The sequence below is a fragment of the Drosophila nasuta genome, chromosome 2L, assembly GCF_023558535.2.
Source record: "Drosophila nasuta strain 15112-1781.00 chromosome 2L, ASM2355853v1, whole genome shotgun sequence".
NCBI lineage: Eukaryota > Metazoa > Arthropoda > Insecta > Diptera > Drosophilidae > Drosophila > Drosophila nasuta.
In genome coordinates this window covers 19,939,790-19,953,393 of record NC_083455.1, presented here as the reverse complement: position 1 = coordinate 19,953,393, position 13,604 = coordinate 19,939,790, and the positions used below count along the sequence as shown (strand labels likewise).

General features: G+C 39.8%; 1 protein-coding gene across 1 annotated transcript; it reads right to left on the bottom strand.

Annotated features, from left to right (window-relative positions):
• Positions 1-11,590: 11,590 nt before the first annotated feature.
• LOC132786752 (chitinase-like protein Idgf3) lies at positions 11,591-13,383 on the bottom strand. The gene is made up of 3 exons (XM_060793390.1): positions 13,126-13,383; positions 12,497-13,048; positions 11,591-12,443 (listed from the first exon to the last, which is right to left on the bottom strand). Exons 1-3 carry the CDS (start codon positions 13,247-13,249, stop codon positions 11,788-11,790), a joined length of 1,332 nt encoding a protein of 443 aa, XP_060649373.1. The 5' UTR covers positions 13,250-13,383; the 3' UTR covers positions 11,591-11,787.
• Positions 13,384-13,604: the final 221 nt, after the last annotated feature.

Here is a 13,604-nt window from a genome sequence, read left to right as displayed (position 1 = left end):
CAACTACATGCATGGAGGATTGTTTAGGGTCGTCGCGATGCCATAAGGATCTCGACATCGCCTCTCGTCTGCATTCCCACACGCGATCGCAATCGCAGCCAGAGCTTTGCCACAGTCGTCCCATCGCCTAGGCGCTGAAGATTCAAACGTATCTATCAGCTGCACATGACCTCAGTCGTGAATCGCGACTCAATTACAATTTATTAAAAGCCGCGCAACTGATTTATAACCAGACTCCGAGTCAGACTCTAGAGAGAGAGATAGAGAGAGAGAGAGAGAGGGAGACCCATCTTCTACTTCTTCTGGGCACAATGTTAACGTGTCTGGCCATTGACGTTTTGTTGCTCGGTTGCTTGTTCGCCTGTCATGCTGGTGGGGGCAAATTGGCGGCTTATTTGTGTGGAAATTGCCGGCAAAGGAGACAGAGACAGAGAGAGAGAGAGAGAGAGAGAGCCACAGTGAGACAGCTCCGAGAGATGCCTTAAAGTGGAGCCTTATTCCTCTAAGTATGGCGCTGCGAGCTCGGCGCTGGTGGTGACAGTTCCTTGTCAGCAAGTTACACGACCCCAAAAGGAGTGTATATTATATGTTGTGTATGAACGTGAACATGATCTATGTTATGTTAGGGAGAGATCAGTGCAGTGAGAAGGGGGGGCCAAGGGATACTGAAGTGTCCTCTGAAGTGCATCTGTCTAAATACTTATTAATCTTCAGATCGGCAATTTCTGAGGTAACAAAATCCGCTTACCATGTGTTTTCTCAGCTTTTGTTTAGCAAAATTCCAACGATATATATATAGTTTTTTTGAGTATGCCCGCAGCCGGAAAGCGGTAACAATGCATTTTTTATAAGAAACATATTTTGCGTCCATTATTTCATAAATCCTCGAGTATCTCGATGGCATCGACCCCGTTTACAGGGCGATTCTAATGCACTCAGGCGAACAAGTCTTGCCAATGCGGTTACCTTTTTATGGGTAAACACACAACACAACGCAACACAAGAAAAGGACCTGGATCCTATGAATGTAGCAACAACATGCAACAAATACGCAGTAGACGAGTTGGGAATTATTAGGCTTACATATGTTATATGTTATGTTATGTGGAGGGAGCGCGGAAATTGTGGTTTGATTTCTTCTGGTGCCAGCTCCTTGCAGCTGACGTTTCTTTCGGGGTAATTGCAAACAATCTGCCCATAACATGACCAGAATAGCAAGTGTGCACCGCAGTGCGACAGAGACAGCACGAACGAACGGAACGAGGGAGAGTGAGAGCGAGAGCGAGACAGCGTCGGATTGTTCGAGTGGAAGTGGCATTGCTCAGCAGTTGTCTCGCTCTCGCTGTCTGCGCAGGACATCTGATATTATTTCGCTAATTCGATACTTTTATTTCGTGAAACGGGCCAGCACACAATCAATAGCACTTTTCTTGTCTTTTGTGTTTTTCTTTTTTTTTTTATTATTTCATATTTTTTTCTTTTTCATTTTGCATAATCTTGATACCCTCTATGCTGGTGTGGAAAGGGGTATATTACTATGTGAAATGCATAAATTATTTAATTGAATTTAAGTACACTTCTATTTGCCAAGTCAAGGCTATAAGAAAACTATTAACATTATTTAAAATGCGTTCTTTTCATGTTTCAAGAATAAATATATTTTAATTAATATGAAATTTGTATTTTACACTTACAAGGCTAGAAATACTTTATATACATATAATTTCTATCATTATTAATTACATTTTATACTACTAAGAATGTTATTCATACTTTTTAATTTTATTGCTTTATTATTTATTTCTTATTTATTAGCATAATTTTTATTAAATTATATTGCTATGAATGTTGCTCTTACTTTTTAATTTAATTTTTAATTTTTTAATTTAGTTTTCTTAATTTTGTATTTTCTATCAGCCTAATTTTAATGAAATTAAATTACATTGAATGTTATTCCTACTTCTTAACTTAATTATTTTTGTGTTATTTATTTAATTTTCTACTTTTGAATTTTATTATTATTCTTTTCACCGGTTTATTTACTTCTTTTTCATTTCTTGGTTTTTTAATATTTATTTAATTTATTTGTATATAATTCTACCCCTTTCTAAGGTATTTGGTAGGCGAGCAAACTCTTGAACTCACACATTACATTACGCTTTGGCGAGCTGCTTATAGAGCAACCTTTGATTATGCTTAATAATTTCCTGAAAAATAAACATACATTTTGTGTGAATGCAATATGATCCGTTATTTATTTGCATTATCTTCGCAGCCTGCTGCAGTCTTCTTCTTTGGTGTTCACAGAGTTTACAGTGTCTGCGGGCTGTTCGTGTCCACACACACGGATAGAGAGAGGCAGAGAGAGTAAGAGAGATGTTTAATGTACACATACCTCACTACTTATTCTTTTTTTGTTGTGGTCGCTCCTTAAAAATATATTACCGTTATGCCAGCAGACCACACATTATGTTAATATTATATATTTTTTAAATTCTTCTTTTTTGTGAACGCGTTCACTGCACAGAAGAGATTCTGTGATTTATGCTCTGAGGTCTGGACACAGGTGACAACAGCTGTCAATTGCTTGGCAATTGGCAACAGTTGCCAGCGATTTTTGCGTGTGGTGCGTGGGAAGAAGAAGTTTCTCGGCAAGAGTTTCCATTGAGTTTTTCGACTGTTCGACTGTTCGACAGCCACCAGCTTCTCTTCTTCCGGACCTGGCAAAACCACAACTTGTGCACGTTTCTTGTTTCTGTTTCCACCCCCCAGCCACCAGATTCCTTGCTAGCTACTCTCGCTCGTAGTGCTCGTGTTTAATTTCACAGGAGTAGAACTGAAGCCCGCACCAGCTTCAGGACAATATCCATATCCTTATCCTTCTTGCTTAGCCTCTGGCATGTGGAGTGGGTGTGTGGCTTTGTGGAGTGAAGTGGACCGGGCTGAGCAGAACAGAGCAGAGTAGAGCTGAGCTGAGCTGTGCTGGGGTCGGGGACAAAAAAGAAAAGAAATCTTAAATTTCTTATGGGAAGCATGAATTACGGCCACTTTTTCCTGAACGGAACGAAACTGAACTGAACAGAACAGTGCGGAATGGCTATGGCTGAGGCTATATGGCCTTTGTGGCTCTTTGTTGTGTGTCTTAAACAATGTGTGTGTGTGTGTGCGTACTTACTTCTAGTATATACATATAAGATGTGAAATGTATATGATTTTACGTGGCAAAGTCTTATAAGAATGAATATTGTGCAAGTCCCCCCCAAATACAGGGTGCTATGACAGAGTAATAATAAGACGCAAGTAAGCAAATAGATGGACATCTTAATGTATCAATATTATTATATTATTAAATGTAAATTTATTTAGAATATATTTTATTATTGTTAAGTTTATAAACTGCTGGGTTATTTGTAATTTTTTCTTTTGAATGTAAATGTTCATTAACTTAGAATTTTGATATGTTCCTGTTTCCTAAAGTTTATCAATAGTAAGGTATCAATCAAGGAACCTGTATAGAAGTTTCTTTATTCTCACACAATTACAGTATACATTTTGGTGTTCTACACACACACACACACCCCCACACACACACACACATACACACTCAGATTCATGGCACATCTGAGTAAGTTTTTGTTTGAGTAAAATAAACGCCATATTGTAGACATTGTTAAGGTTTTTGAAAATTTTATAATTAATTTTCTGGTTAACATGTTTTTCATATGTGTAAATATGCGCAAAATCCATACAATACAAACGAATTTCCCACTCCCTCTCTCTTGCTCTCTCTCCCTCTCTCTTGTGCTTGTCATAGTTGTTGCTGCTTCGTAAAGTTCAGGAAGTGTGTTTACAAAGAAAAGCCTTTTGTACAAGTATCAGATTCCTGTGCTGATTACAGAAGCACACCCCAGCAAAAAATCAAAGGGAAAGAGAGAAACTTCAGTGGGCAGCCTCCATCTCCTAGGCATTTACCCATTTTCCATTTCCCTAAAAATTTCCAGCATGTGTGTGCTGTGCTGGGAATATTTATTAAAAATTTAAACATTATAAATGATTGTCTGTTCATATCCTGTGTGTTTGTGTGTGTGAGCACCGAGATCTTAAGCAACAAAATCGTTGAAACGAAAACGCAGCCAAACAACATCTTGTCTTGTGGCGCCGTGACTCGGCACTTTTGGAGTCGCGATATTAACCATTAAGGCATTAAAGTCGGCAACAGCAATAGCAACAATAGCAGCAACAACAACACAGTGAAAATCCTTTACAATACACATGCGTTCACATCTTGTAAGTTTTCAACGTCATTTACTGCGATTCAATTCAATTTGAAATTCAAACTCTTTTCGGTTGCTTTGGAGATTGAATGAGACGGACTGAGACTGAGACTGGGATTGGGATTGGGACTGGGACTGGGATTGAGACTGAGTGACATGACCATGACGATAGGTAGCCAAATTGCTGTGTCATGCCGCTGCTTTTAGTGACTGCTGCAAATGGCAAAGTCGTCGACGTCGTCGTCGTTGTTGATTTCATCGGACAATACTCGTCTCGTAATCCAAACTTCATTTGGCTTCTACATCTTGTATTCTCGTCGTTGTCGCTCTGCATCCTTTTTTTTTTTTCTTCTTGTGTATTTTTTTATTAACACTACAGTGGGTTTTTCTTATTCGTTTTCGTTTTCGTTTTTTGTGGCCGTCATGCCAAGTGATCCATCTTAATTCGTAAAACATTCGTCATCAGTTTTCCAAATTTCTATTGTGCAAGTCAATTTTTTGTTCGAGTTCTCCTTCTTTTCTCTAGTCTTGTTCTTGATTGTGCATTTTAATTTGTCAGTGCAAAAGTATTGCATAGCATTGTGCGCTGTGGCAGCTGCGGACACAGCGAGCTGATCGATGACGATTCTATTTGCCAGCCCAAAATAAATATCCACACGCAAATAGATTCATTGCGTGATGGATTGCTCGGGTTGTGCTCTGTGTGGCTGCCAAAAGGGGATTTGCTGTAATCTCTTTAATGCAAATTAAAAGTGCTGCGAAAAGTGTTACACAAAATAAGCTGAGTTCTCTAATATGATAAGACTTGTAAATACTCTATGACTTAGGTTACAAATATTAGACAAAATACATAAATGGGCAAAAAAATGTATTCAACTATTTAACATTTTATTGGTTTTAATTTAATCAATATAAATTTCAGATTGTTTGATCTTGATTTAAGATTTTGCCTTCTTGGTTTGGCGTTCTTGAATCAAGATTATTTCGTGGTTCAATTTTGAAATCGATTCAAGATTTTATTTTTGACTTTAGCACGTTTTGCTAATTTTGCGAATTTTTAATATATAATTCTGTTGTTATATAGGTATTATCAAAGTTTAAAAATGTTGAAAATAAACAATAATAAATGAGGAATCATTTTCTATAAATTTGATGCAGTATAATCAAGTTTGGGTTGAGAATATCTTCAATCTATAAGAAAGCTACAGCATTGTTTACTTTAAACTAAATGAATCTCATTAGGTTTTCTTCAATGATAATCGGCAAATGATTATGAATTCGTAAAAAGGGAAAGCAATATAAAATATACAGCAAATGTTACTCTGCAATACCAGCAGCTTTATGGCGAACCCGTTCCTTCTTCATTCTTTATCGCAAATGTCATCGCAGCCAGACGCAGTAGCAACACCAAATTGAGCTGAGATGATTTCGGGAGGGAAATTAGTATGCAACCCTTTTTTGGCTGATGTTTGGAAAAAAAAAAAACGGGAATGTCAAACGCGGTTTAGCGATACGTCATCGTGATTTGGCAAATTTGACAGCCGATAACATGGAGAGAAAAACCGAGATGAACATTATATGTAGTAGAATTGAATAAACATCGCATGGATGAAGAGGGAAGAGAGTCATGCGGACAAAGAAGAGTTGAACGTTTGCTTAATTTTTGCATAAATTGTTCAGTGATTGTGTTATGAATGTGTGCCTTCTAACAGCAGCTGAGATTGCATTGGATGATACGTGGTAGTCGGAGATGATGAAGAATAAAACAATGAGCACATGGACAAACACAACAACCACTTCGACACTTTGACATAAACACAATCTCTCATCATTGGTTGCGTGTCACGCACAGATTTCTCATTTGCTCGCAAAACGAACTGCCAACTGTCAAATTGTTGTTGATAAGCTGTGTGCGTGTGTAACAGTTGTATAAACTCCTCAATGCAAAAGGAGCTGTAGTTTTCTGTAGTTGCTCCAGGACCATTTCAACTCTCAGCTCTCTTGTTGTTGTGTCTCTTTGGTCAGCAAATAACAAAAATTAAATTATCAGTGGCTGGTGCATCAGCCTTAATTCGTTTTGGCGCTGTACGCGTGCGCACGCAATTTCACAAGACTGCTCCAATTGCCCCATGCTCCGTTCCCCTTTCCTTTAGTTGTCTACCCCAAAGACCCCACGCAGGGATCCAAACACAAGCGACTGACATAATCGTGAAATATTGGCACGCCAGCTATATCCTTATTATTTCCCAGGCCAGGCTGAGTTAGGTATTAGCTATACTCTTTAAGCAGGTAAGCTGATCGATTTATCTGCATCATATAAAGAGTTATTGAAAGTCTACAAATTGGCAAAGCTTTTGAGATGTAATTTAGTATTAGATTGTTAAACGATTGTGTATGAATTCTGCGCCTATCATCTAGGCAACAGTTATTTTATTTCGATCAGAAATTTTGTTTTCTTACATCACAAAAAATTAAGTGTAGATGAATGAGGCTTGCTTTAATTAACCAGTCTCTTGCAATGAACACAGATAAGGAAAGTTTACAAGGCTTTTTGTATTTTTTGTTTTTAAATTTACCAATAATATTGTGACTTCTATTTTGACACAATTCTAGTGGTTAAACTTCTTCGATTGGTATTCAAATTTACCAATTTACAAAATTAAGGATCGTCTTAAAAATTGTGTTCTTAAAGTAAGACCACCTCAAGAAAAAATTTATGAAACTAAGAAATGCAGTCTGAAAAAGATAAAATTCTCAAAATAACACCAAAAATACTAGATTTAAGTTACAAAATTCTGTAATCTGTAGCTTTGAGTGTTTCCGTTCATAGATCAGTGAGTTGAGCTGTCACGAATTATTCTTAATTGCAAAAGAGGAGGTAATAACAGTTTAATAAATTAGTATATTGTCTAGAGGAAGGGTATTTCGCAGTCGACACTCCCACGATATTGGAACGTGTGACTCTGAATGAATGCTCCAAGATCATTTGCTTGTGCAATATTGACACACACAATAGTAGAAATGAATAGAATCGCCTCGTTCGATTTGGAAATGTTTACAGACCGAAAGGAATTGAAACAGCCCCCGATATGATAGCAGGCGACGTTTTACGAGTGTTTATTTGTACATCTAAACATCTAAACGGTTCCTCATACTCAAACTCATACTCGTATTCGTAGATACCCCCAAAATGCAAAGCAAACATCGCAAACACGCGCTGGGTGGCGCATTCAATGTTACGACGAGAGTATGGAACGTTTTTGATTTTAATGATATACGGGCAAGTATTTTTTGAGTTATTGTACAGGGCCGTCGTCGTCGTCGTGTGTAGTGTAGTGTAATAAAATCTCACCCAGACTCGATCGGGATGGATGCAGTATAGTTTTATTGTTTTTTTGTCCGTCTCCGTCGATTTAATTAAAGCCAGAGCAAAGCGTACCGCCAGCGACGTTGTTACTTGGACAATTTACTTGCCGTTTATTTGTTTGTTTTAGGCGCGTCGTCATCAGTCCGCCTCAGTTTAATCCTCCTCCTGCCCAAAATGCTTTGCCACCTCATCCATTTATTCCATCATCCAGTCAGTTCAGTTGCAGTCGGATGGTTCGCTCTTAATCTCTCAAGCAATTTCACACGTTTTGTTGTGTTAAATAACTATATACACTATACTATACTGTGTATTCTGTTGCTTGCCGTTTTTAGTGTGGTAATTAAAAGTTGTAAATGTTTATGTTCATTCTTTTGGTGACCACAAGTCTAGGGCAATCCAAATTGCGCATACGTCGTTTATTGGTAGGGGAAGTTGTCTGAGTTGTATTAAAGTGTAACAAGAAATGAATTGTTCATGAAAATATAATATAGGAATAGGAAATACGAATAAGAAACTACAGCTTAAGACTTTCTTTTTAAGCATTTTAATTTAATTTACGAATACATCATTTATTGGTGACATCAAAGTGATTAAATGCACAGCGCCAATGCAGTTTATGCTCGACACTCCAGAGATGTCGATGTGTTTTATTCTTTTTTATAGGTAATCCATAAACTTTAGCACACGTTTCTTCATTAATTCCGACGTGTTTATTTGTTTAAACTAACCTTTTATGACGCAGTGGCGCTAGATCCACATACACTGAGAGTAGAAAGTAGAGGGGCGAAGTGGGAGTCGACTGGGCGGACTCTGAGCGAGTTTAGGGCATCCACATCAGAGGGCATCGCTGCCACTGCCGACAGCTAATTGAATTTAATTGGCGTGAAAAATCTGTAGAAAAATAAACAAAAACTTTTCGTTTTTTCCAAAAATTCAACTTCTTGTTTTGATATTGTTTTCTTTTTTGCTTTGCTCTGAGGTTGTTGTTGTTTTTGTTGGTTATGTTGCATAATTTTATGAGTTGTTTATTTCGTTTAGCAACAATAATTTTAACTTGAGCCCGACCACCATTTACGGCGCATTTTTATTGTCGCTTGCAAATGAATAAAACAACGAGAACAGCACAACAAAATAACAACAAGCAAGAAAACAGCAATAACAAAGTCAAAATAATTGTGGTCAGCAACCACGATCGGGGCGTAAAAAATCTATAAACGAATGCACAAGGCTCCCTCTGCTCACTGCACGGTGCCAGCGGGATTTAATTTTTGGCGCCACTTGGCCAAAAACTTGACGTAACTTGACTTGGCTAACAAGTCATCAGGGCAATATGCTTAAATCATGTTGTGTGACAACCCGCTGACAATTGTACAGCTCAATTCAAGGTATCCAGATGATGATGAACTTCAAGCCAACAACGATGACTGAATCCACTTAACGATGCACTGCATCCACAGCACACAGCACACAACAAAGCCCTTTAGGGTCTTGTGTGTCAGCAGCAAGGAATACCATTAAATCGCGAAGCGCGTGGTTTATTTAAAATTAACAAAGCAATAAAAATGCAGACCAGCGGCAAGCAAAACAATAGCAATACGAATGAGTGCACACTGAGTGTGTGTGAGCAGCAGCATTGCGAAATAAGAAAGGGAAAGAAAATCATTTCTTTGCTCTGGTTAACTTCAGTGCTCTTCTCATACATTCTCCAAAAGCTTACATGGTGACCCCCAAAATTAATTGTCTTTGCTTTTGGAACTTCTGAGCTCTTTTCTACATTCTCTTGACAATTTTAAAGTAAAATGCATTTCTAATGGAAACTTAAGAAAAGGCAACATCTTAAGAAGTGTTGTTGTTAGTAAAATATACAATTATGTGTGATATGTTTTATATTTTCTTCTAAAAATGTAATGTTTCTTCTAAAATGTATGTTAATGTGATCAATGTGTATAGACTACATTTAATTTGAATTAGGGTTTGTTAACTTGACAAATTTCTATGGAAATGCTTTTCGATATCAGATATCAGCAATAGTCGCCAGTCGAAAAATAAATTTCCCGTTTCTCTCATTCTTAAAAAGGTAAGTCAAATTCAGCTATTGATTTTGAGAAGATAATATACCTAAATGACTAACTAGTCACAATAAGCTACTCGCTTTATATTGAAAGCGTACATTTAATTAGTATTCATTTACTGAGTCAATGACGCTTTCTACTGATAAAATGATCAGCAACTTGGTCAGTTATAAAACCAAAATCAGTTCTATTAACAATATCTTTATTTGTAAATTATTAAATAGTCAATTTAGCAACATTATAAAGCATAAATTGGCAAATTTCTATGTAAATCTCTATTGATATTGTCAAAGCAGCTGCTGATATGATATATCGGCAGTAGTCGCCAGTCGGTAGTGCGCAGCTGACCAATTTCTGGTTTGGTTTGGCAAAGCCATGTTACTCCATGCATTTCTTATCGTCATCGTGAGCATCGACAAAGCAAAACAATGCAACGCGCAATCAGCGACACTTCATCGACGGCCACCGAAAAAAAAGATGCAGAAAACAAAAGGATACGAAGCGTAATGAGGGCGAAAATATCTTTATTTAAAGAGGTAGTGAGTCGCAAGGTATAGGAGCTTGCCTTCCACAGAAGAAGGCAGCAGCAAAAGCAGCATACATATTTGTCATTCGCATGGGGCGCAGGCTGTTGGCAATAATCGCAGAGCAAATATCATGCAAAGATCTCTTGTTGTTGTTGTCCCACTAGCGACCAATGCGGCTTAATTAGATGAGGCGACAAGCTGCCAGGAGCCAGCATCGAATCGAGTCGAGTCGCAAGTCGCAAGTCGCGAGTCTCGAAGAGCAGCAGCCACGATCGGTGATACTTGCACAGGAATATGGCACACACTGAGAGCTGAGAGATCTTAGACTGTAGACTGTGGCTAAAACAATGCCATGTTTACAAGTTGTAGGCATGCATATGTACTCGACTCGTACTCGACTCGTAGTTCGCCCCGAGATAAGTTAAATTCTTCCTTAAGGCCTTAAGGGTCTCGTGTGCGATTCGGGTGTGAGCTAGTTTAAGGTCTCTGTGAAGCAGTAGCTACTGCCACTAATGGCATATTTTGCATTCCAAAGGGCATTGCGCCAATTGCAAATAATTTTCGAGTGTAGTTTGCTTAATAAGATCACGATTTCCCGATAAAACAACAGCCAGAGACTAGACCACAAAACTTGCAATTGTACGAAGCACGAGGTATATGCACTAGATTGTAACTACGAATTTTAAAAGTAAATAAATGATGTAGAGACAAGTTTTAGCAAAGTAAATAATTGAAACTTTCAAAGAAGTAAAATCATTCCTACAAAATATTATTAATTTTATGCAGAGTATACGAAATTCTAGTTGCCATTGCTGCACTTCGCAGAAACAATAACTTAATTTAGTTGTCTTACATCGTGTCGTTGCCGGCAGCTCAGCAGCAAACTTGGGGCCAAGGCAGGCGCATTCAATTGGTTGTCGAGTGGCCCTCTAAAAAGGCATCGCAGTGCCATTTGGCCATTTGGCCAGTTGGCGTCGTCGTTGCCATGCTTGGCCGGGTGGTATGTCAGCATGTTTGGCTCTGTGGACTGCACACATGCGGGAGGGAAGAAAAACTACGCATATGGGGAGCCAAGAAGAGAGCACGAGAGTTGCAGCAACTATCGAACGTAGCGCCAATTATACAAACAAAAGCTGCGACGCAGTCCGAAATCTGTAAATCTGCAAGGCAAAAAAACAAAGCAAAAAGCAGAAAAAAAAACAAAATACCCAAGTAAAATGCCATTTTAGCAAGATGGTTAAAAGGCGATAAACGAAAGGCGCACCGCTGGGTGCCAAAGCCAAAAGCGAAAAGCGAAAACCAAACCCAAAGACAAACCAAACCGAAATACAATTAAAGCCAGATCGGTAATGTGTTCAGTATGGGAAACAAGCAATGGGTATTGCAGTTCCCTAATGGCCAATGAATTAATTTGCAGTGTATTTTAGTTTACAACTTTGTAATTAATTTGCAAGCGAAACAGATAGATAGAAGGAGAGGGAGAGACACTACTTGCACTCCCTGGATGATAGAGATAGAGGGAGTAAGGAGTAAGGAGTAGGGAGTATTTAGAGCAGTCGATATTTGATGGCACGCAGCATGGGGAAACGATCTCCGGTGCATTGGCCACGGAAATCGTCCAGCGTCAGATCGAAGAGGGCAACGCCGCCCAGATTCTTGGCCCTCGCATATTGTGCCTTGCTGCCTGCCGTCTCTGGATCATCGTAGCTGACCCACAGTCCATGGGCGCCATCCGAATCGGCCACACGATATGCAAAACTTCCCAGACGCTTCGTGGCATCGGAGACACGTTTGATGGGCGCATCGCCGCCTTTGCCATTGACGTTGCTGGGATTGGGCAGCAACTTGCAGATCTCCGCCCAGTTGAGCATTCCGGGTGTCTTTGTTTGCGGTCCAGCTTGTGCTTCACCATTAGTGTTCGTTACCACAGGCTGGTCTACATGGTCCGAGTCCAAAGTCAGTTTCCAGGCACGTCCATAGGTGGCAATGCCAATGTTCAGCTTGTTGGCTGGCACGCGCTGAAGCAGCCAATGCTCCATCTGGAAGTTGACGCTGTAGTGGGGCAGACGATTATCGCTGTTGATCTCGTAGAGCGGCGCAGTGTAGTCGGCTTCCTCAGGATTACGGGCGGGAGTCAGGAAATCGAAGGTGCCCAGATTGATAAAGTCAACCTTAGTGGCGATGGCAGGTGCATCATAATACCCTGTAAAGCAAACGCATTAGAGAAGGTTTTCCCTTTTAATTTCCTCAACTTACAACTGGAGTTGACATTGGGCAGCACGGTGAGCGAGAGCAGAAGATCGTTGGCTTTGAGAGAGTTGCTCAGCTGAGAGACCAGCTCAGTCATCTGGGTTTTGTGTGTATCGGCATTGGTGTCCACAACGAAATCGCCGGTGAAGAACTTCTTGAAACTCTTCCATGCCATGCCCACATCGGAGTGCACCTTGCGTGGCTTATTGCGTGGCAGCTCGAAGGCCAAGTCGAGGCCATCGAAGTTGAAGCGACGCACCAAGTCCCTGGCCGATTCAATGAAACGTCTTTGTCCCTGCACACCGGATTCCAGTAGCTTGACATATTTCTCCTCAAATTCAGTATCACGATCACCGCCAACGCTCAACAAGAACTTGACGTAGGGATACTTATCCTTAAACTGTGTGATCTGGGCAAAGTGACGATTATCGTAGTCCAGTGGTCGATTGATGCTCTGCATCTCAAAGGTTTCCGGATGAATGCCCGCATAACCGTAGATCACGTGAGTGCAAAACTGCAATGCCAGCTCCAAATCAGGTAATGTAAACTGAGCCAGACCTGAGAGTGTGAATCACCAAATACGTAATGAGTTAAACAGAGCAAGAGAGCGAGCGAGACACAAGCGTAGTGCGTACCTTGTCTCAGAAAGCCCCGTGAGTCGTAATAGCAAATTAAATTTGGACCAGCGCTCACTTGCAGTGGAGCTGAAAGCAACACAACACTGAGCGCCAAGCCGAAGCCGAGCCAAAGAGAGCGCATTTTTGCGAGAGCGAGAGAGAGAGTGAAAGCGAGAGCGATAGTGCAAGAGAGCGTTAGAGTGACAAAGGTGATGATGTGAAGCGAGATCACAATTAAAGACGTCCGCACGAAACGAGGCACAAAACGAAACTAAATTCGAATGGGAATGGAAATGGGATGAATAAAGCTTTGCTCAGAGTCAAAGTCGCAATAACAATAACAATAACAATAACATCAACAGATACGAGATCGGGTAATGGGCTTTATACGTATTATCAACGAAATTTCTACGGAATTACGCGACGACTGACGTCAAGGTCAATATGAGATCACCCGGTTTTCGGGTAATTTACAAACCTTAGCCATATAATCGTGT